This window comes from Alosa pseudoharengus, unplaced genomic scaffold, assembly GCF_046254945.1.
Source record: "Alosa pseudoharengus isolate Yale_2024_CS ecotype anadromous, Long Island Sound unplaced genomic scaffold, YU_APseudo_1.1 YU_APseudo_1.1_scf_9, whole genome shotgun sequence".
NCBI classification, from domain to species: domain Eukaryota; kingdom Metazoa; phylum Chordata; class Actinopteri; order Clupeiformes; family Clupeidae; genus Alosa; species Alosa pseudoharengus.
The window spans coordinates 33,020,560-33,045,761 of NW_027468881.1; the positions used below are offsets into that span (position 1 = coordinate 33,020,560).

The 25,202-nt window shown below is 41.5% G+C and overlaps 1 protein-coding gene across 6 annotated transcripts; it reads left to right on the top strand.

The window, feature by feature from the left end:
* The first annotated feature begins 526 nt into the window (after window positions 1-526).
* Window positions 527-23,107, top strand: LOC143115450 (tumor necrosis factor receptor superfamily member 14-like). Of its 6 annotated transcripts, none has more exons than XR_012985098.1 (10): window positions 530-776; window positions 1,086-1,175; window positions 1,687-1,812; window positions 1,913-2,071; window positions 17,851-17,935; window positions 18,744-18,910; window positions 19,179-19,228; window positions 21,825-21,886; window positions 22,177-22,339; window positions 22,551-23,107. XR_012985098.1 is itself a non-coding variant. In XM_076277505.1 (9 exons), the coding sequence occupies exons 1-9, from the start codon at window positions 746-748 to the stop codon at window positions 22,186-22,188; spliced, it is 777 nt and encodes a 258-aa protein (XP_076133620.1). In that variant the 5' UTR covers window positions 529-745; the 3' UTR covers window positions 22,189-23,107. The 6 variants fall into 6 exon arrangements, 4 of the variants coding, with proteins under 4 accessions (XP_076133621.1, XP_076133620.1, XP_076133618.1 ...); XR_012985099.1 differs by having other exon boundaries at window positions 22,579-23,107; XM_076277505.1 differs by having other exon boundaries at window positions 529-776; window positions 22,182-23,107.
* Window positions 23,108-25,202: the final 2,095 nt, after the last annotated feature.

Consider the following 25,202-nt stretch of genomic DNA (forward strand, 5'->3'; position numbering starts at 1 on the left):
GGAACAACCCAAAAAACTAGATAATTGCTTGAGATTTCGACGATTTATAGTGATTTTATTTTCGCTAGATCTTTGCCCAGATTGACGCTAATGCATTATAGAGGAGTGGATCACTGAAGCAAGATGGCGTCTCGATTGACGCATTCGTTCCAATGAACAGCAGTAGTCAAGGCGACATCTAGTGTATATATCTATGGTCATTGTCTGTTAATATACTTTTTGGCACCTCAAACTGATATACAAACTTAAGGAGGCAGTTAGTGACCTCCACAGCATTTTTTCTGCAGTTACAGTGACATAATTTGACAGTAGCCTATCAAAATATGTGACCTGTCCTGCTGAAGTCCATCTGTTCACAGGAGTGGTGACGGGTAGGCTTTAGCTCTACTCTAGAATAATACACCCACACCCAGTCAATGTTCCATGTTTCAAAAATGTACAAAGTTTATTAGAAGAATTATACACATAACAGAATTGCCAGTTATGTGCCAGAAATGTCAGTGTGTCAGTACAGCTCAGTACATTCATAGACTCCAATAAAACAGCGCCCTCTAGAGTCACAAAATTCGACAGGTCACAGAATTTGGTGCAACACCGGAAGTGAATGTTCAGAGAGTTCAGTCAGTGCCACTCTGTTAAGGCTGTTTTTTAAGGTGGAACGAAATGTATTTGGAAGTTGCCACGTACCGAGTAATTTTACCGTCCAGAAATTCTGACCGTATGGGGGTTATCCAAGCAAAATGATATGGACCTCCTGATAATTGGGTTTCTGATAGGTAAGTGGCCCAAATGACGTGATAGTCGAAAATAAATGCGCGTCAAATACCGAAAATGGAGAGACAGACGTCCGCCATGGGCTCTGTTTAGTAAACGAAATAGTTTTGTTCACTCTGTCTTCTTTCCTGTTATTGAATAGTCTAACCTATGTAATACGATCATGTAGGCTACAGCCTATGGGAAGTTAACTTGAAACACTGTAGACAAGGCTAGGCTAGCCTACAACTTAACCTACTGTCTGGATCTCAGTAACAACAGAGAACAAATATGGTTGCCCGTGCTGCTCGTTTTCTGATATCCTCTTTCAGCCATTTTAGGAGTTTGTGCCGCTGAGAGTAAATGTGGACATGCGGAGTACAAGAATAAAGACGGTGAATGTTGCCCAATGTGTGGAAAAGGTTTGTAGGCTAGTATGTTTTTTCGGATCCTTACTTACCAAATACCTTTGTATGACTTTGTCTCTCTTTTATAAACCACAGCACTCTCATGCAGTGTGTGTGGGTGTAGTCTGACCACTCTCCTCATCCGGTCCATGAAAAGCAAACTGGCGCAGTTAAGCCTTATCAGTACGACCCTACACTTCTGTCAGTACAGTGCATCTTTTTCCCCTCTCTCTTTACATGGGCGTGCCTGTCATTTCCTGCAAGAGGACGCATATTGGCCAAATAAGATGGATAATAATCCCAATTGTCCATCAATTAATCATTTTGAGTTTAACTGTAAAATGTAAAATAACAATAAACTATGTCTAAATATGGCTTTTCTGGAGTTGTGTAGAATTGAAAATGCTAGGCAACATAATTTCTTATACGTGACTCATCTGTCAAAAGTTGTGCCACAACTCTCTGCCACACATGTTTGTAGGAACTAATGATAGCCTGCAACAACCCTTTGTTTTGATTCTTTAAGGATATGTGGTTCATAGAGATTGCACAGAGATGTCCAGTACCACATGCATACCTTGTGTTGGAGACACATACATGAGTGAGCCTAATGGCTTAAATAAATGCTTTAAGTGCAAAACCTGTGACATGAGTAAGTAGCCTACTTAATAGCATATTTAACATATGTTCAATGTGTGGTAAGTAATGTTTGTGTTGGATATTTTAATGAAGTATTTTCTGGTTATTTTCAGATCAAGGTTTGTATATACTGCAGAAGTGCACAACATTTACTGATGCTGTGTGTGCCGTGCGTTATGGATATTACTGTGAGAGTTACACAGAGGACAATGAGTGCACATTTGGAGTGAAACATTCAGTGTGTTCTCCAGGTCAAGGTGTTAAAAGTCCAGGTAATGAAGTCAATTGTGACACTACAGGGTTTGAATGGTTATTGGAAACATATTCTGATAGTAAACTTTTTAAAACATTTTTAACAATAACATATTACACATAATAATACACATAATATTTGTCTTACCATTGATGACTGAAGTGGCAAATGGGGAATACAAAAGATAGATTCTGAACGTGTGGATCTCATTTAAAATGTGTGCATTTTTCTCGCATGCAATGCCGTATTGATGCCAGATTAAATCACATTATTCTATACATGACCATATTATTTATACTTATATATTACCAAGTACATGGCATTAGCAGGTATTCTTTATGAGTAGGCTGTTAACTTGAAGGACTAGGGATCACATTTTTAACTGTGAGCAGAACCCTTTTCAGCACCACATTGCACTATGACCTTTGTGCTCATCTGAGGCAAAGGAAAAAAAATATATTTTTGCCATGACGATATTAAAGTCAACATGTAGACTCATTGAATGCCAAGCTGTTTTTGGGAGCTTTGTCCTAGAGTGCCAGCAATCTAGACCATTGTTGATGATTTTTGTACAGCCACAGCATATTCTGTGTTATAGCTATGAACACATACAATGGCTCGTTTAAAAGGTGAGACTTTAAGCTCTCGGTGGGTGCAAACCGTGTATTTCTACACGCCTCTGTTCCTGAGAAATCCTAAGCTAAACAGTGGCTAAGTTTCATCAAAATCGCTGTTTTTTTCTAGAAATGGAGATATAACAGGGCTCCAGAGTGCGACCAATTTGGTCGCATATACGACCTAATTTTTCAAAAGTGCGACTAAAAAAAACCGGAGGTCGCACCGGTGCGCTCTATTCGAGAGAGGAAAAAGTGTCCGCATTGAAACTTTAGTTCAATAACAGACACATATTTGGCCAATATCGTGGTTTAAACAAATCACAGATAGTGAAGGGCGGGACCTCCCCTCTGATTGGCCGTGGCCCAGTGCCTGTGAGTAAATTTGAAAATGCGTGTGCTGCAGAGAGAGAGAGAGCGAGGGAGGTCGGAGACCCGTCAGATAAACAGAGTGGATGTAGTTGCATTACAGTGTGGTCACATAGGCCGAGATAAATGTCCCCTCTCCCCACTGCCTTTCAGCGGCTGGCAGCAGCAAACCGATCGGACGAGCCCGAGATGATGATCAAGTTTATCGTTGCCTACAATAGGCCTAGTGAAACTTCCCTTCACCAAGTTCAGTCCGAAATAATTATTCACCATAAAATAGTTTGAACGTAGGCTAAACCCGACGTACAGGAATGCCACTTGCGCCAAATTTATAAGAGTCATTACAGATGAAAAGACGTCTTAAAATTGCGAACAATGCATACAACGACCGAATGACAGAGATACAGATATCGCCGAAAAGGAGTGCGTCATTGACCGCAGTTACATGCAGGGAGTAACCCGGTTTTCAACAGCAATATTCGTTTTGCGCGCGAGTTGTGTAAACTCATTCTGATGGCATCAATCAATTTAATCCGGTATTTGGCGCAAACCGAATATCGCTGCTACATTTAAAGCCCGAATATTCCCTGCATGTATACAGTGGTCATTGTGTACGGTGAATTGAATGGACACATTTAGATCGAGCATGGTAAGTCATTGCAATAGCCTATAATAATAGGCCTACCATTTCGTTACTGCATTAACCATGTTCTTATTGAAAATTTAAAAATACTAAAATTAAAAAGTAAATTGCATTGTGGGGCTGACAAATGATTATTGCAATCATCATTGCAAAATCACATAAAAATCCCCCAGGCTACTTGGAACATCTCTTTAAATTGTGCTCAAATACATTTCTATGGAAGATGCTAGCATGGCGAGCTGGTTTAGCCAAGGCCTAAAGATCATGAAGGATAGTATGTAAAACATTGAGCCATGATATGTGCAGTTTGAAGCCCTTAAAAGACGTGCACTGTTAATTTACTCACTGTTATTTTTATTTAATACATCTTGAGATGTTTTAAGTTTAAATTTCAGCTCAGTGAAGCACTTAAAGCACCAACACTTCATTAAGTTACTTTTCTTGTAGAATTGTAAATCATAAGTCATAGGACAACCTATATAGGACAGTAATTAAGGGAAAAAAAGTGAACCTGCTGCGGTGTTAAATGCGATGTGGTTGAAAATTTGGGTGCACCTAACTTTTGTGCTGGTGCACCTAAGAAAAAAAGTTAGGCGCACCAGTGCAACCAGTGCAAAAAGTTAGTCTGGAGCCCTGTATAACGTCTTTCATGAAATATGAAGTGTTGCCTGTTACTTACTTGTGTAAACTTTCCGGGAAGTGATCAGCGAGACCTGGCGAGACTGCCACCTAGTGATAGACCCACGAAAATGGCCTGGTTCTGACCTGACGTGCATGCGTCACTGATTTGACCCAAAGCGGCAACCGAGTTATGATAAAATGTCCAGATTGTGCATTTTCATGAGTTTTCGATCGTCATATATTTCATTTCCATTCATCACAGAGTTCCCAAAATCACATATAAGGTGTGTTAGAGTGTCTAGTTTCGTAATTTTTTAAAAAAAAGCTAAAAACGTAATATTACGTTTTTGGCACTCAATGCATGGGAATAGACAAGTGCTATTCCAAGAAAAAGTCCTTGTATATGGGTCTAGAGGCATTTCTTAGTAAAAGTTGGGAACAGGACTTTTTATCATAATTAACATGTGCTGAATCCAACTAGCCCTGTTCCCAAGCAGAATTTTGAGTTTTTGACCATCTAATTAGCATAAACAAAATGGCTGCCAAAATGGCGATTTTGGGCACTTTCTTCGGACGGGCATCATTATACCATGTAAATAAATTAATATTGTTCACATCTGTGCATCTCAGAAATCTCCCGTGGGCAATAAATAAAAAGTAAAGGCTATGAAAAATATAAAAATGCAAAAAAACTATTATTATGCTAATTAACCTTATTATCACCTTATTATACTCTTGACTATGTTTACGGTCCTCTTTGGCAAAGAGTGTGGCCTGACTTCATTGGTAAACATCTTCTATGTGGTGGGGAGACACATGTTTGGAGTTTAAAATCATTGGAGTTCCTTTGAACTAATCACGAACAACCGTTAACTAACAAGCTAGCATCATATCCTTGATTCCAAATGGGAAAGATGGCCAGCAGTCACATGTTTCATTTGATTAGATTATCTTAGATTCAACTTCATTGTCATTGTGCAGAGTACTGAAAATATATAAGTGTATGTTCAGTATGAACAGTATAAATATCAGTAGAATATCGCTATGTTTAAGTGTAATAAAGTGTGTACATTTATAAATATAAATAGAATACTATGGGTGGGATAGGGGCAAAATGTTCGCCTCCTTGTTGTCCCTGTGAAGGTTGCCATCGACATGGACACCTCAACAGGCACAGGCAAGGAGGCCCCGGCGGGGGGGTGGCGTTGATGGAGGGGTGTGAGGAACCAGTGATGCGTTGAGCAGTTTTCACCATCCTCTGCCGTGCTTTCCAGTCGGAGGCAGAGCAGTTGCCACCATACTGTGACAGTTGGTGAGGATGCTCTCAATGGTGCAGCGGTAGAGGTTTAGAAGTTCACCAGGATCTGAGGAGAGAGGTTGTGTTCTTTAGTCTCTTCAGGAAGAAGAGATGCTGGTGAGCCTTCTTGATCAAGGTAGAGGTGTTGAGGGTCCAAGAGAGGTCCACAGAGATGTGGACACCCAGAAACATTAACTGGTGACATGCTCCACCTCAGTCCTGTTGATGAGGATGGGGCTTTGTGTGCTAGCTTTTGACTTCCTGAAGTCCACAGTGAGGTCTTTGGTCCTCTTGGTGTTGAGAGCCAGGTTGTTGTCGGTGCTCCGCGATGTTAGGTGCTGGACCTCCTCCCTGCAGGCTGTCTCATTATTGTTGCTGATGAGCGCAATCACCGTAGTGTTGTCTGCAAACTTGACAATGGTGTTAGAGCCATGTACAGGTATGCAGTCGTAGGTGAAGAGGGAGTAGAGAAGGGCTCAGCACACGCCGGTGTTCAGGGTAAGGGTTGAGTGGGTGAGGTTATCTGATCTAACAGACTGCGGTCTGTTGGTTAGGAAGCCCAGAATCTAGTTTCAGAGGGAGGTATTGATGTCCAGTTCACTGAGTTTGGTGATCAGTTTGGAGGGGATAATGGTGTTGAATGCTGAACTGAAGTCAATGAACAGCATTCTCACATAGGTGTTGCTATTGTCAAGGAGGGAATGGGCAGAGTGAATTGCCGTAAAGATGGCATCCTCTGTGCTCCTGTTCTGGCAAATTCTCTTGAAGCACTGTATACTGCAAACAAAATCTACCTCTGGGTACAAATAAAGTAACTTGAACTTGAACTTGCACTAGTTATAAAGTTATTAATCTAGCTATTAATTCATAGGACATTCAATCATTTTACTAACACAAAGGTTATGAAGAAATATGGGTAACACTTTATAGTAAAGGTACATGAATTATCATGAATTCATGCATGAATTAATTCATGATTTATGCATTACTTCCTTTATATCCTATTAATCATCAGGAATTGACATGAATTCATATACTCTCATTCATGATGAACTCATGTATGAACAACACATCAACTAAAGCATTAGGTGTGATGGGTATATCATTGGGGGCCAAGCAGCGAAGCTGCGAAGGCACCCATTGTGTTTCTAGCTTTTCCTATTATTATTATTACACACTCTTTCCTCTGCCATTGAAGTCTATGGCAGCCCATAGAACCGTCTGGTGAAAAGTTGTGAAATTTGGCACACTAATTAGGCAGTGCCCCATGATTAATTTCACCAAGTTTCATGTCCGCACCCCGAGCGCTCTAGCGCCACCAACAGGCCAAAGTTGGACATGCATTCACGCACGTAACTTCTGACCCGTTGGCTCGATTTTGAAAAATGAGTTATTCTTGGAATCCTTGGACTAAGCCGAGTTCAACGCACCCTATGACGTCATTTTCCGCCATGATGGATTTTCCGCCATTTTGGATTTCATCAAAATCACTTAAAACGTATCAGAGGTCACAAATTTTGTCCGATCGACACCAAACTTCACAGATATCATCTACAGACCATGCCTCATTAAGGCATTGCTTTTTGTCTTCAGAAATATAACCGTTCGCGCGTAACAGCCAATCGAAATTTGCGGCGAAGCCGCCAAACAGGAAGTGAGCTCATATTTCAGCAACCCATTGATCTATCATAACCAAACTTAGTCCATGGACTCAGGACCCAATCAGGGGGACGCTCAAGAAATCTGGTGACCTTTGACCTCTAGGGGGCGCTGTAATTAAGAAACATGCCTTTTGGCCTGTAGCAGCAGTTGTGCTTAGAATTAAAACACACTAGTGGTGTCTGGTAGTACTGTTGGAGGTTCTTAGGCCGACCCAAGCCAATTTGTGATGTAATCGTAATTGATTCGGCCGCCATATTGGATTTAATCAAAAACACGTACAAGTTTTCGCAGGTCACAAATTTCAGCGTATCCTCACCAAAATTGTCAGAGACCATCTTCAGACCATGCCTGATGAGTGCATTGCTTTCTGGAACAATTGACAAAAGCATTGGTCTGTAACAGCCTATCGAAATTCGCGGCGAAGCCGCCAAACAGGAAGTGAGCTTATATCTCAGCAACGTTTTCATGTATCAAAACCAAACTTAGTACATGTACCTCAGACCCCATCGGGAGGACGCTCAAGAAATTTGGTGACCTTTGACCTCCAGGGGGCTCTGTAATTGGCAAAAATGCATTTTGGCCAGTAGTTCCTGATGTGCATTATTCTACAATGGAAGTCAATGGCAGCCCATAGAACAGTCTGGTAAAAAGTTATACAATTTTGCACACTGTTTGGGGACAGTCCAATAATTTATTTCACCAAGTTTCATGACGGCACCTCAAGCACTCTAGCGCCACCAACAGGCCAAAGTTGGCGTGTGTTCACGGACGAAACTTTTGACCTGTTGACCCGAATGTCAAAATGAGGCATCATTGGAATCCTTGGGCCAAGCAGAGTTCAACACACCCTATGACGTCAATTTTGACCTCTATGTTTAAATCACAGCAAGAGTGATCATATCTCAGTCGATCTTTTATTTTTGATGTGAAACTGATGACAGCAAGTTCCATCCAGTTCATTCTAATGCGTGGGTGCAAGGGTGGGGCAGGGTGGGACGGGCAGGGGCGATTGCGGCGGTGGGTTGGCTGGGTGAGGGGCGACGACACTCAGCCCTGGTTCAGCCCCATAAAATCAGTTATGTTTTGATGTGAAACTTGACCTTGTAACTCAGCCAATCTTGGGTTGTAATGGCATGGAACATGCTGTGACTGCTTAAGACTATATGTCTGATGCAACGGCATTGACTTACATGGCAAATCTGGCCTGCTGAACTGGCTGCTTGGCCCCCTCATTGCTGCTTGCAGCTATATTTGTGATTTAAGATTTCTTAAGCATGATCATCATGATTACATGAATTTTAGGATAATTGCTCATGCATTCATCATGTCTGTGGCCCCTCAACTAAAGTAGTGAATAATGACATGTTTTTAGAGAACTCCAAAGTTATGAGCATTTGAGCAGTGATGACCTCATTTTTGGCAGAAAAATAAAGTCATGATCATACTTAATACATCATAATTCATAATGATGTGCCCATCGTACCTAATACTTTAGTAATGTGTTCATGTATGAGGTCACAAATGACAAACTATGGACTCAGTAAATTCCTGATGATTAATTAGATATTAATGAATGAAGTAATACATAAATCATGAATTACTTCATGTACCCTTACCGTAAAGTGTTGGGAAATTGGTAAAGGCCTGTGTAACTTAATCCGAGACTACATACATTACCAACCTAATTCGCTTCAATTATGTAAAATGTAATGTAAATCAGGTTTTATGGCCAAGAATACTTGGGTATATGTGAGGGACCGAGGCGACCACCCCACGTTTAGGGAGGTGCGCCACTGGATTAGGTGGTGTCGAGGGAAGGCAGGAGACAGCAGTTCCATACAAAAATATAATTTATTTAGTCCATAGACAAGCAGGCAGATCCAGGAAGCACAATTTAGAGTCCAAACATGAAATCCGGGGATCTTCAGTAGACAAACAAACATGTACCGTGCCATTAAACTAGGCACCAGGAACCTAACTTTTCTAGGCTCCCTGTCCAAGCAAGGCGACCTTGCAACTTTGGACCTACTCTCCCCTTGCCTCACAACAAGCAAGGGTTAACTTTACATGAAAACAAACAAACATTTAACTTCCCTGGCCCTGGATCTCTGGCACTCCCATGTGTCCTCCTGTTTCTCCTGCGTCTCCAGTCTATTAGGTCTCTCTCCCATGTGAAATAAGCCTGCCTTTAAAGGAGAATTCCGGTGTGTTATTGACCTAGTGTATTGAAACATGATACCGAGTGTGAACGTATGTCTCATAGCCCATCTCGGCTTGTCCCCTGCACTCCAAAATCTGGCGCTAGTTAGCCGATGCTACCAACAGCTTTTTCAATAGTGGTGCTTCGGCATCGGGCTAGCCATGCAAATAAATCACTGTTTTACACCCATTTACGAGGCTCAATGTATCTCCACACTTCATTGGTAGACATCCGAGGGCCCTGACATTTAAAACGAGACATTGAGAACTTTGAAAAAGCACTGGTAGTTTACTTACAAGACGATTTATACAGACAGTATCTTCACGAAGTTTAGCGTTTGCAGCCATCTTGAATTTAGTCGAGCGACGAGTAAGAATGAACAGGTATGATAAGGGATCAGATTCCAAAAATAATTCAGTGGAAATGCATGGATTCCAGTTGCTGCTACTGGAAGGATACAGTGGATACATTGAGCCTCGTAAATGGGTGTAAAACAGTGATTTATTTGCATGGCTAGCCCGATGCCGAAGCACCACTATTGAAAAAGCTGTTGGTAGCATCGGCTAACTAGCGCCAGATTTTGGAGTGCAGGGGACAAGCCGAGATGGGCTATGAGACATACGTTCACACTCGGTATCATGTTTCAATACACTTTAGGTCAATATCACACCGAAATTCTCCTTTAAATAGGCTAGGCAATTACCCAATTAGGTCTGGGCTAAACCATTATAGGGAATGCGGGGGTGGTGGTGGTCTGTACCATTAACCCAATCACAGTTAAAATCTCCCAGTATAAAGACATACATACACCTACATACACAAGACATAAACAGCAATAAAACAAACTGAGTGCAGGTGAGTGTGTTTGGCTGCAGTCCATGCAGGTGTGGCACAAGGCAGTTTTTCAAATGTTTGTACTAGGGGAAAAGGAGAGGACTCCTTTTTCACAGTATACAAGGAATTTGTCTCTGCATGTATCCCATCCGTGAATTAGTGAACACACAGGTCACACATTGAAGCACACATTAACCTGGAGCAGTGAGCTGCCTTGCTACAGTGATGCCCGGAAAGCAGTGAGGGGTTAGGTGCCTTGCTCAAGGGCACTTCAGCCGTGGATGTGGGCATGGAAGACTAGTGCTCAACCTTTCCACCACCCACATATTTCCTACTGGTCGGGGATCGAACCGGCAACCCTTTGGTTTCAAGCCCGAAGACCTAACCAGTAGGCCACAATTTTAAACTTTACATTTCATCACTACACATCTTTCTTGACCCTCAAAAAACATGTCTCATTCGTCAAATACCGTATACCTGCTCAGTTATAACATTTTAACAATTAAATTTTTCAAATGTTTTTTCAGGTAATTAACATAGGCATAATACTAGATTTTTTTTTTTCACAGCCTGTATCCTTGATCTATTGGCCAAGGGAGATTTCTGTGAACAATATGAATTAATTTACATGGTATAATGACATCCGCCCAATGAAAGTGCCCAAAATCGCCATTTTGGCAACCATTTTGTTTATGCTAATTAGATGGTCATAAACTCAAAATTCAGCTTGGGAACAGGGCTAGTTGGATTCACACACCTTAATTATGTTAAAAAGTCCTGTTCCCAACTTTCACTAAAAATGCCTCTAGCAGGGTACCCGCGGAGTCTTAAAAGTATTAAAAAGTATTAAATTAATTTTCCTAAATTAAGGCCTTAAAAAGTATTGAATTTCACCTCAAAGTCTGGAATTTTTTCACGGAGGTCTTAATTTTTCAAATGATCAGTAGATTTAGTCTAATATCCTCACGTAGCGTAAATCACAAGGATTAAAGTTCTCCGTCGTACGACGGATTTCCGTCAATTTGATTTTAGAAATGTCATATTTGAGATCGATGCAGATCCGGCGAGAAAAAAAATAGGGGGGGGGGGGGGTCTATCACCTTTTCTTTTACTTTTTTTAAGGCAACTACAAATATTAGGTCCGATGAATGAATGTGTGTGATGGTAAATGTTTAAAGACCTAATAGTGTTCTTGAGAACTTTCAAGAAGATACGTCAGCCATGAGTTTCGCTTTGTTTATGTTGTACACGCTTGTCTCATTTAATTGGCCTGGGGCGGTTGCTTAAAAAAAAAAGAACACGGCTGGAGGACGGTCTAAAAGTTGGATTATAGTGACACAATTGAGACAGCTGATGAGGTTGCCCAATCCGTTTTTTTTTTTTTGGATAGGCCTATGCTATTGTGAGCTCTATGTGTGAATTCGGAGGCTGTGTTCTTTCCATGCATCAATGTAGACAATTTCTTACTATCGCAAACTCTTGTCAGGGGAGGTCATTCATTTTGGGTGTCACCTATGACTTGAACAGTTGGCGTGCTATGCCACCCGATGTACTATTATTGTTACAGTTTTTAATCAATGCAACTAACATTATGTGTAAAGCGACGCAATATAAACCGTAGCCTATGCCTCCCGTCTGTTATGACATGTACAACAATGTTTTTCACAATTTGCGACGGAAGGTTTTGACTGAGCGTGTTAACAGTTCGCAACATTAATTTTTTTATGTTGAGTAAGGGGGTCAGTCGTGTTTATGACGCACAGACAGCCTTGTAGCCTGCTTAGGCCTCACTTTTAACGACAGTAGGAGCGTATGTTGACAAAAAATAACCATGCAATTAAAATAGTCAACTTAAAACTTTGCTATTATTAATGTATAGCACAAAACCATAACCAGTAGGCCTACCAGAACCTCGCATATTAGCGTCATGATTTGTGTACGTTTATCTATGGCTGATCGTTTTTGCGCTAAGTAGGCTACGCATGTTCTTTCATAGCGCAACACGACCTGTCCCTCACCATATCGCAACTTCTTGTCAACCTTATACAATCTGTTGCTGAAGACAAAAGCGCCCTCTCCAGATTGTCGTTATCAGATGCGCAGACCTCCTGCATGAGCACACACAGTATTGCTGCTCATTGGAAAACTGAGTTGTCTGTAAAACTCAAAATGACCATGTTTTCATTAAATGCGGATGAGGCAACAAATGGAAATATGAACAATATCTAGACTGTTCTGATTCGTTACTTTGATGAGGAAATGTGAAGTCTTGCAAACTTGATTTTATAGATTTTACTTGGTGTTGAATTGCATATTAACAAGAAATCTCCCCTTTAAATACTTTTGGCCTGAAGTAATTAAATAAGAGTGTAAGTTAAAGCTACAATATTGCTGCAGTAGAATAGAACAGCAATGGACAGCAATGGACAGAACAACATAAGACAGAACAACATCAGCCAGTTTTAGAAAAAAAAACCTGCACTTCTACCTCCACCTAGAGCCTGTTATTTGTTTTGCAAAAATCCACAGCTCCCGGTTCTTCTGGTCCAATCAGAGCAGGGCTGTGTGAGATCTGACTGTCAATCACAGACTGGTGCGCACTGACGAGCACAAACTCGATGCTCGGTAGTAGTGGGGGAGGGGCATGAGAGTTGTAAACATTAAAAATGTTGGCTAAGTCCCCTCAATCTGTCAGACTTGCCAACTGCAGCTTTAACATGGCAAAACTCTTCCTAAAACTGCTTTTCCATGTCTCACCTGCATAAAATATAGAATAAACCCAGATATGTGTGCATTTACTTAGAATTCATGGGGTTGCCTGGTCAAGACGACAGCTTCATTCATTCCTCCATAGACATTTAGCAATAGCCTAGGCTGTTTTGTATCCATTACAAACAAACATGCAATGTGAAAGTCTGGGATAGGGAAGAGCACTTAATAGTCTAGGCTACTGAATAAGCATGAAGTCGAACCTTTAGATGAAAAACACTTTTTAATAATGAAATAAATGTAACAGGAAAGTATTTGGCTAAACAACAGAGGTTGTTTTTGTTCAAATGATGTCTGTCCTTTGTTGAAGCACTCGTCCTGTCATCCTGGTTGTAGCCTACCCTAGCCTACTTTGATAGATAGATAGATAGATAGATACTTTATTGATCCCCAAGGGGAAATTCAACGGTGTCAGTAGCATACAGACATCACACACAACATGCACTTACAGCAGAAATGGTAAACATAAGTATAAACATATAACTGAACTCCACTGTACAATAAAGACAGTAGAAGATAAGAAAGATAAGAAAACTAAATACTAAATACACTATATAAATTAAATTTATAAAGTCCAATGTGCTTGAGGGTGATCAAGCATAAGACGCTTGTAGTGACAGGGCCGGGACTGGTAAGGTGCTAAAGGGAGTGAGTGTCATGGTGAAGGTGCAAAAAGTAGTCCAACCATAGTCCTTTAGTTATGTGTGCATGGCAAGGTGCTCAAGAGAGTGAGTGTCATGGTGAAGGTGCAAAAAGTAGTCCAACATTAGTCCAACAGTGCAACAGTGCAAGAGTAAGGTCTAGAGACCAGCATAAATAATATGGACAAATAGAAGAGTAAAGTATAATGTAGACAAGGTAAAATAAAAAACTATGTCAGTGCAAGAACAGGTTGAGGTAATAGGGTTATAGCAATTCATTCATTCAGTATTGTAGCAGAAGCCTGACCGCAGCCATTGATCATGTGTGCTAATATAGCATGAAAAACAGTGTAGCAGTAAAACAGTACTGAAAACATTAGGCTGTGTACATTAGTAAAACAGTAGTAAAACAGTAGTAAAGCAATAGTGGGCAGTCAGTACTCAAACATGAAGAGGGTGGAGAGGCAGACAGACTAAGCAGAGAAGTCTTTCTCTCCTCTTCCCTTTAGTGAGGCATTGAACAGTTCAATGGCCCTAGGAACAAATGACTTCCTCAGCCTTTCAGTTGTGCATGGCAGTGAGCGAAGTCTCCAGCTGATCAAGCTTTTTTGCTTTTTGATAGTGCTGTAGAGTGGATGACATTCATTGTCCAAGATGTTGATCAGTTTGTTTAGGGTCCTTTTGTCAGATATTGAAGTGATGCACTCCAGTTCAGCTCACTACAGAGCCAGCCTTCCTTACCAGCCTGTCAAGTCGCCCAGCATCCTTCTTCTTTGTGCTTCCTCCCCAGCATACCGCTGCATAGAAGAGGGCGCTGGCCACAACAGACTGGTAGAACATCCTGAGGAGCTTGCTGCACACATTGAAGGACCGCAGCCTCCTCAGGAAGTACAGCCTGCTCTGTCCCTTCTTGTAGAGTGCATCAGTGTTGGCTGACTAGTCCAGTTTATTGTCCAGGTGGAGACCCAGATACTTGTAGGTGCTTACCACCTCCACATTGACCCCATCAATGGAGACTGGTAGCAGAGCAGGCTTAGACCTGCGGAAATCCACCACCATCTCCTTAGTCTTTGAAGTGTTGAGTTGAAGGTGATTGAGTTTGCACCAATGCACAAAGTCCTCCACCAGGCTCCTGTACTCCTCCTCTTGCTCGTCCCTGATACACCCCACAATTGCAGTATCATCAGAAAACTTCTGCATGTGGAGAGGTCGTTCTCTGTCCAAACTAGTTCTGCTGGACATGTCAAGATGAAATGTCGAGCTTAAAGTCAACATGATATTTCAACTTTATTCTCGAAATGTCTGGAGCATGTCCCCCAGAAACGTCCCCCGGAAAGGTGACTGACAGACCAGTGTTTCCCACAGAATTGGATTCAATTTGTGGCGGTAGCTGACTTTGGGGGGGGGATTAAGATCGTCTTGGTAGTGTATAGGTCTAATTGAGTGTCTGTCACTTTAAGACGTTTGAGGGAACCCTTGCAATTGTAACACAGTTGAAAGGCTGCTGATGTGTGGATGCGATTCATAACGTTTTCTACATAGTTAAAATAAAGGTTCGTACTTCTCCTTGGGACAAGCACTTTTGAATTTTGGAAAACACTTTTCCATTTACATCGGTATTTTGCAAACATTCAGTGTCAGAGTCAATAAAATGAGCCCTTCAACGAAATTGACAAGCAGCTGTAGTAGGCTAAGCATTCTAAATTCGACATTCAAACAGTATTCTAACGTTAGCTTTGAGATACTGCTTGATTTCATAACTTAACTTAGTTTAGTCTCTTCAATGTAGCCTACTACTGTATGTTGTGATAAGACCTTAGCAGAGTTCACTTCAATGCAGCAGTTTTGAACAAATTTGCGCAGCATGGTCACGATGCTAAGCGGATTTAATAGCAATTTAGCCAGACGTCTTCTATGCAATGCTTCTATGTGGCAACAACAATCCTTCAACAATCGTGAATATTTTGTTAAATGCACATGCGGAGGAGGGGCAGTGGGCTAGAGAGAGAGCGGGGCGGGGCAAGGAAAGGCTGCGTGCGTAAAAAGCGCAGCTCAATGGCAATGGATTTGACCTTATATTTAATTTAAATTAAATTAAACATAGAATATTCATCTGTGGCGGCCGATTTTTATTTTGTGGCGCCCCGCCACAGATTAGTCAATGTATGGGAAACACTGCAGACCCAAAATTGGATTGGAGCACTGACCAAACGTAGTTGCGCACCCTTCACGCACATACTCAAGCCAGCCAAAGCAAGCGCTCAGCTCAGACCTCAGAGATGTTCTGAATGCCCATATTTCTGGTATTTTAATTGGAATAGCAGCAAATGAAAATACTTAATAGAGTGCAGACTTATTAAACTATTCATCACAAACTTGTGCCAGCTACTCAAGTCCAGGTTAAACTACCATCACGGAGTACTCGTCACACAGATAGCATACATATCATACACAGATGTCACGTGAACAGCCGGAATCTAAGCTTTCCAATGATATTTACAATGAAATTTCGCCAAGTTGCTGTGATAAATGATTCGCGAGAAAATGAACAATGAACTTAGCCTACATAAAATGTATTCATATTCTACACTCGTCTCTGCACACCCATTGCTCTCGGTGAAATACCTCACAAACTGTTCACAATACATGCATCGGTAGCCTACAACAAGCGGTTCCTGAGTAGTCCGGTTTTGAAATTGCAACAAATTTCTTCATGGTCTCCAACTTTGAACCAAAATTATAACATAGGCCTTTTCTCATGTCAATTATTTATGTCAGTACAAACATTTTTGTAAATTGCTTAACCAGACTATCCCACAATCATGGTTCTTATATTAGTATAAGTATATATACGTATATATACTTCTTTGATCCTGTGAGGGAAATTTGGTCTCTGCATTTATCCCAATCTGTGAATTAGTGAAACACACACTAATCCCGGCGCAGTGAGCTGCCTGCAACAACAGCGGCCCTCGGGGAGCAGTGAGGGGTTAGGTGCCTTGCTCAAGGGCAATTCAGCTGTGCCTACTGGTTGGGGTTCGAACCGGCAACCCTCCGGTTACAAGTCCGAAGCAGTAACCAGTAGGCCACGGCTGCCCCTGCCAGATTCCCGACAATCCCACCTACAAATATGAATATATACTGTATTTCTACTGGCATGCGTCCTCGAGACATTAATATAAAGGAAAAAATCATGAGACGCAAATGATTTTGTCTTGATATAAAGACTGACATAAGACAAATATTATCACATCATACTTTCTCAGATATGGCTATAGCCCAGACTGTCCTGAAAAAGGAATATATGCCTAGATGGCCATTTTGACCAAGATAACTAGTTTATCTTAGATTAACTAGCTGAACAACTCAGGTGACCACTAGGCTACTATATAATTTCATGGAGTGCTGAAATGTAGCCAACACTATTTTGGACCATTTTTAAACTGTAAACTGTGTGAAAATTGTGCCCCAGTGCAGCTAGATCTAGTGACTCCCCTGAGACAGTGTTTAAGTTTACGCATCTCAACTGAAAATGTCCCTGGATTTTGTCTCAGAAATCCTGTCATGGCAAAAATATTTTTTTTTCTTCATGTGTGGCGAATTAATATGCAAGTGGGATGCGGCCAAAAAATGGATCTACTTCATAGGTGTTCAAATAGCATTATCAAAGATCCTTAACAAGATAAAGCGCCTCCCGGTCTTGTTATACGGAATTAATGGACGAGGGCAAGAGGCTTAGAACTCCCCAACGTGCAGCGGATAGCACGCAAAGGAAACAAGTGGTTCTGTTTAAAAAGAAGCCAACTAGTTCAGTTTGTTGTACAACTTTCGTTGGACAATTAGCTTGTTTACAGTTGTTGCGAAGCTTGCTTCCAGGCTCAACCGTCGTCCTACTGGTTATAGTTACCATTCATAAGCATTGATATGGAACGGTGATTAAACTTTTTTTTACCAGATCTATTTCATAGGTGTCCCAATATTCAGAATGAATAGCCACCCCACCATTCAATCAGAATAGAGTATTTCTTCTCTCTGGGTAATAATGGGCTGTAGCCTACATGCTGGGACACACCCACTGTCTCTGGACACACCAAGCCAAACATGCACCAGGAAATACTTATTTTGCCTGAAATGTTTGTCTCCTCTAGGAACAGACAGCACAGATACTGTGTGTGAGGGCTGCAGAGAAGGCTACTTTTCCATATATGGAATAAACTGCACAGAACATACCAAGTAGGTAAAAGTATTTCCAGTTTAGAGAATGATTTTTATAAATGTGGATATGTGTCACTAGTTAATAAATGTTTTACTCCAATGCATGACTGGTAAAACTTCCACCTACTCTGCACGAAAAGCAATGTTTTAAGAACCATTTTAAACAATGGTTTCTTTTTTATTTCAAATATTTATAGGTTTTAAATATTTAAAACCTCTGCACAAAAAGTCTAGGAACTTTATGTGTAAACAAAAGTCATGGTGGCAAATAATCTTGATGAGGGTTACACCTACAGTAGTCATGAAATGTGAAATTACGAGAGATATTTGTATGGGCAATTGGACATTTCCTATGGAGCCCTTAGAATGAAGGAGGAAAATGTGGTTTCATAAACTCACCAAAGTTTCCACTAATTCCATCGTCATGATGAAGCAAATTTGAATTTGCTCTGCAGTTCAGTCTGGAAAGGATTCCATTCACAATTGCTTACCCAGCATGAGACGGGTTACATGATAACTGATAGAGTAGTGCATTCAACACTGCACTGGTGGCTATTAAACAGATATGGGCATGTATTTTCTTTGGAATTGAATAAAACCTTAATTTAAACAGAATATGTTTGCTGCAATTTTGAAATGATTTAATTTAAGTTTAATTTTTACTGCTGGTTTTGAAATGGGCGTCAATGGGATCTTTTCCAGACGGACCTGCAGAGCAAATGCAAATTTGCTAGAAGGTTCATCTGGGTTCACCAAGGTTATTGTCATTCCTAATCTTGTCAGGAATATTGTGTGAGATTGTGGATTGTGATTATTTTTCTTGTAGCTGTGCTGTTCATGGTGAAGAGCTAGAGGAAAAAGGAAGCCTTACCAAAGACAATAAGTGTAGGAAGCCCCCAAGAAGCAGAGTTGGGCTGATTGTGCCTACAGTTTTTTCAGTTTTCCTTTTTCTAGTGTGGATTTGGAAAGTTGATAAAACAAGGAACGCAGCAGGTATGTTTGTTTCTCAATAAAATATACAGTATATGTTTTATGCATTAAAATTTATCAAATTAAAAATACAATGAATCAGATCAGTGAAAGAAGTATGAAGAAAAGAAATGTATTCCCATGTATAGCCCTTCCCTGTGTATTAACCTTATTGCGGAAGACATTTTGAAAAATCAATATATAAACCTCTCTTAATAGATGGGAAATTATGGGTATGTCTTTTCTAAATGATGTATTTTTTCTGACATTTCTTTGGGGGAATTTCAAAAAGTAGGATCAACAACAGTTGAACAGCAACAAGTCTGCTCCAGATTGTCAACGGTGAGTTAAATTTTATCTTTTGTTTCAGTACTCAAATTAGTACTGCAATAAAGTATTGATGAGTAACTGCATTAACTTTTTTGATGTGTAGCTTAATGCTTGTTCAATATTAACATATAAACACACATACTGTACATTTCAAGTAGTATTAAAAATTCAATATGTAATGTAATTTTTGATGTAAAACAATGTGTCTCATAACAGAAACAATATTTAGGGGCCGAGCACCAGAGTTGCAAAGCCCTATTGTATCTGTAAGGATTATTGTTATTTTTAGTAGTTTATTTTCCTGCAGACTTCCTTTTTAGATGTGGTTCCCATGGGCAAAAACTCATGAAATTGGACTTGTGTGTGGGGTCCTCTAACATGCCGCTGTGGCAATTAAACACAGCAAAAGCAGAGCTTAGTGAGTGCGTAGTGATGTAGGGATGCTAACAGTGGGGTGAGAATGTCACGTCCACATGCAATGAAGCCAATAGCTGGGTCCTCTAATACGTCCGCTTTGGCAGTGAGCGAAGTCAATGACACAACATAAGCAGAGATCAGACAGGAAACTGTCAGAATAAGTTGAACATTTTATTGATGTAAACTTATTCCAGCCATGGCCTACTGGTTAGCGCTTCGGACATGTAACCGGAGAGTTGCCGGTTCGAACCCCGACTAGTAGGAACGGCTGAAGTGCTCTTGAGCAAGGCACCCAACCCCTCACTGTGCAGGCAGCTCACTGCGCCGAGATTAGTGTGTGCTTCACCTCACTGTGTGTTTCACTAATTCACAGATTGGGATAAATTTCCAAATTTCCAAATTTCCCTCACGGGATCAAAAGAGTATATATATTTATACTATACTTATACTAATTAACAGTGTCAGTGTCAGAAACAGTGTCACTCAGTGTCAGTAACTCAGAGTTTCCTGACTGAACTGGTCATTTCTGGAAAGTGTGAGATGACAAGAAGAGAGATCATCACTGAGTGATACACCAGTGGTTTACTGCGGGATTGAAAGGTTGCACAAGAATACTGACGAGCACATACATCCAACTCAGGATTCAGGGACAATGAAAAGTGGTAGGTTGCTGGCACTTGGTTCGAACTTATGTAGCCAACAATGTTACACAGGCTTAACAAAGACGATTGCCTGGATGAGCACTGGAGGGGGGAATGTATGTAGCAGAGCTTCCGGCCATGTGTGTGCAATCGTATCTATTCCCAGCGGCGAGTTAGCCTGGCTGACGTCATACCCTCATCTCAAATAAGACGGGGTCTGTGAACTAGGCATTCATTTTCTCGTATTTGGAACGTGGTTTACGAATGCCCAGAGCCGTTTATTGGGCGCTACGAATGTCTATCAAATGCGTCTGTACGTAGCTCATAACACCTTCGGTGTGTCGTCATTGTCTTGCTGCCCTCCCTCAGTTCTGTGATTGATCCCCTAACTGAGGCGAAAATTTGCTCCATGGTATCCAGGCTGCCTAGCAGCGTGAATTAAATCGCGCGCAAGGCAGCATGGGAAAACCCAGGCTAGCGGCGAGTTGTTGTGAACTGAGAACTGCAGCTTGCAGTGTGTTGTCTTTTGTGATGTAAAGAGGTTCACCTTGGCAATATTGAATCTTTTCCATATGCTTGCCACAACTGTGGGGTGTAGGCACCACTCTGAGGGCTGTGGATGGCCCCTGGAGAGCAGGTCAACACCAGGCAAATATGTTGCACAGAGTGATAGAAGATGTATGTTCCTCGCCGAGCTGCTGTGAGCATAGGCAACCCTAGCAGGACATAAGCCACTTTCGCCATGTTGTCGGCCTTGACTACAACATGACAACCGGATAGTTTTCTTTTTTGGCAGAAGTGTTTCAATGTGAAAAGTACTGTATACAGTTTCAGGGCATTGATGTGGAGACGCTTCTGTGCGTTTGTCCACACACCACTGCCTGTCTGTGGCTCACCCTCGCCATGGACACGCCTGTGACCAATGAGTTCGGGGAATGCCAGAAGGCCAGTGCTGACCAGCACTGACTGTCTACCTGTCTTTCCTGAGAGGTTGGACATGGAGCTCGCAGATGCGTAGTAGGTTAAGCGGCACTGCTGCTGATGCCATGGCGAGTACACCCAGCAGTCTCAAGACATACACAGACTGTGTGTCCTTTGTGGAAATGGGCTATGCATGCTCTTACGTGCGCTCTTATGAGCTTGCCTATTAACTATCAGCGTCCACAAGTGCAGTGCCACTGAGCCGTCGTTGTCACAGGGGGAGGCGCAGGAAGCCGCATAACAGATTCAGACGAGGGAGGAGGGCCATCATGTGTCAATGCTGAGTGGGAGTTATAGAAGGTAGCGATCATATTTCAGTGAGTGAACACTTATAGAACACTTATAGAACACTTACACTTAGTTACTGGCAGATAAATACAAATAACTGTTTGCTTTAGATTCATATGAACTAGACATTTTATTTTACATTATTTTTTATGTAGTGAAAGTTGTTTTTAATCAGTACCATGTGGCACACCTGCGATGGTAAGGTTGAATTCTGTGGGTATTTCAAATGACTGCATGTCTGCATTTCAAGGATATTAATATGCTGTTTTGTTGTGCCACAGACACCACCTGTACAGGAAACGGGTGAATGTCCAGACATGCTCAACCGGGACCAATCTCTACCGTAAGAACATTTATCTGATGTTAATTTGAAAATGTTCTGGCTCACAATGACTTAGAAAATAGACCTTGCATGTCACATTACCTGATGCAGTGAGCAAAATATCAATGCTATTAACCTGAAGTGCTACATTATGTTTTTAGACTTTTGATACAGACCACCCATAAGAAGATAGGGTAGTGAATGTGAAATGTAGTAGTGAGTGTTAAGTAATTCAATCATTTTCAGAATGTGGACGATACTTGTTTTGAGTCTTGAAATATTTCCCAAGACATGTTCAATCTCTTTTGTAGAGTAGAAGATGAAGATAGGAGTATGGAAGGACTTTCACCACAGAGAAGAATGCCTTCATCGGTGTCATAAGATGATGAACTGGTTGATGGACCAAGCAAATGAACTCAATGAGGTCTTTATTCTGGACTCTAGAATAAACTCATGGAGCCACTTCTTCATGAGGTGCGGGTGAGACGGGGTGTGACAAACACTAATCTGCCTCCTTCCTAACTCTGTCTTTACACTTTGTAGTTGGTAACCTGAATTTTAATTCAGTATCAAACCACCTAAATTCCACTATTCCATTAGACTCGGTGGAATGCATATATGACGAACCAAAAACCAAAACATAGCCTAATAGGTGGGGCAAATATTTTCTTACTCCATATGACAGGACATAACAAAAGTGGTAACTTTTTAAGGCTTGTGGCTTGCAATGGCATCATCCATCCATCCATCAATCATCATACTTTGTCCCTTAACTCCGCCTGGTAAGACAATGCCTAGCCGGTCCCAAGCCCGGACTAAGGAGGAGGGTGGGGCAGATGAACTGCAGGACATCAGATCAACTTTCTCTTGGAGTAAAGACTTGGCGAAGACAATATGAACAGAGCTGAATAGTGAGATTAAAGGTCATTGATCTCATGACCATGGCAAAAAGCTGTTGCATCATCAAATGCATCCCACTCTCCCGTACTCCTGAAGCAACATTGTTGATTGACTAGAATGCCGTGAAGGAGGAAATATGGACGGACAGACAAAGAGACCAAGGAGCTGGTCAGTTTCTCCCACATGCAACACAATTGCTATAATTCATGCACAAGGACTCTTCTGGTTGAGACTTTGCACTTGGCCTTCCCTTTGAACTTAAGGTCCTATAGTTTGTATTCCATACATGTTTGGTTCAAGATTCTTTAATGAATAAATGTTGTTGATAAATGCAGACATACACTCTTTTCCAAGGACATTCTCTTTTATGCATTTCTTTGTCACGGTGGGCAGACACAGGAGAGGAGTGAATAAGTTGAATAAGTAACTCACCTGTTTGGAAGGCTCAGTGGTCAAAACCAGTCCAGGGGTCATTCGACAATGAATCAGTCTAAATAGGAATACAGCAGGCAACATATCATAATCTAGGGACGGGACAGTAGTCAGAAAAAAACAAATAGTTGGGCCACAGGAACTTGAACTCATACAGTACATGTAGTTCAGGCAGGCCAAGGTTCAGGCAAAAACATCCATCCAAAAACAGAAAATACACAAGGCATGAGCACTTGATCAAAGCTCAGAACTTGAACAGTGGACAATTTGATCCCTTTAAACAAGGACATGAACACATAGGGGTTGGCTACAAATACTCTGATGAGAATCAAGCAAGGACAGAGACACAGGACAGGGTTTAAAAAAGTGAGGATGATCGGGTGAGTGGGGATAGGTGTGTGCAGGACAAAACTTGATCAGCAGAAAACCAGGAAGTGCAGGACCAGGCCAAAACACGGTGTGGATAACAGTGGAACAGAAACACAACGGAACATATGGCCAGGATCAAAAGATTCTGGGCCGGATTGTGACATTCTTCTGTTCTTCTTCGGTTTTCCACCTACGTCACAAAGTGTGGTAGGCACAACAGTCGGTTTGTGTAGGCTACAAATAGTTTAAATAGCTACAACATGTAAATATTAATCTCATCTTATTATTGTTAATGTAATTAACTCCAACTTTGATGTTGATATACAACATTTTGTGTTAGAAGAAGGATACTTTTATTACCAGGAAACATTCTTGATGGTAATTGTTTGGTATGGCAAGAAGTCAAAGTCAAAGTCAAAGTCAGCTTTATTGTCAATTTCTTCACATGTTCCAGACATACAAAGAGATCGAAATTACGTTTCTCACTATCCCACGGTGGAGACAAGACATATTTTAACAATTTTAAGTCCACAGACAAACATAACATTCAAGTAAACAAAAAAGTAAGTAAATAAGTAAATAAGAGGGCACATATAATGAAAAAATAAGAGCAGCAAAATTTGGTTGAAATTGTGCATAGACAGTCAATAAAATAAAATACTAGTGCAAAGTCAGGCCAATAAGAGGCTGAGGTAGTTCTGTTTGACCTAAGTAAGAAATAAAGTGGCATAGTGGTGCAAGTTATGTAAGAGCAGCAGAAGTGTTGTGTTTCCAGGACAACAACAACAAGTTGCAAAGTGTACAAGTGTGCAAGTGGAGTGGTGCAGGCGGCCATTTGTGGGTCCAATGTCCAGGATGTTATGTAGCTGAGGGTGGAGGGGGGAGAGGAGGGAGAGAGTTCAGCATCCTAACAGCTTGGTGTATGAAGCTGTTGGTGAGTCTGGTAGTGCGGGAGCGCAGGCTTCTGTACCTCTTCCCAGAGGGCAGTAGATCAAACAGATTGTGAGCGGGGTGACTTGCATCACTCACAATTTTGGTCGCCTTGCGGGTGAGGTGGGTGGTGTAAATGTCCTTCAGGGAGGGGAGTGAAGCACCAATAATCCTTCCAGCTGTGTTCACTATGCGCTGCAGGGCTTTCCTGTTGTATTCAGTGCAGCTTCCGCCCCACACAGCGATACAGCTGGAGAGGATGCTCTCAATGGTGCCTCGGTAGAATGTGGTCATGATGGCTGGTGGAGCACTTGCTCGCCTGAGTTTCCGCAGGAAGTACAGGCGGCGCTGAGCTCTCTTCGCCAGTGATGCTGTGTTGGTGGTCCAGGAGAGGTCTTCACTGATGTGCACCCCCAGGAATTTGGTGCTGCTCGCTCTCTCCACCACAGCACCGTCGATGGTCAGTGGCAGGTGTTGGGTGTGACCTCTCGGGAAGTCAACAACAATCTCTTTGGTAGAAGATAGCTCAGTCCAGTGGGGGGGGAAAGACATGCAGGCACTGTAACAGCTAGACAACACAATTAGGTCCATATGCCTTTTCCTTCACACAAGGCTATAGCAGGGGTGTTGAGTTGAGTAATCTTAGAAGGAAAGAAGTTTAAATGGACCTGTAGTGCCATCTGGAGGGGGAAAGTCATATTGTGCG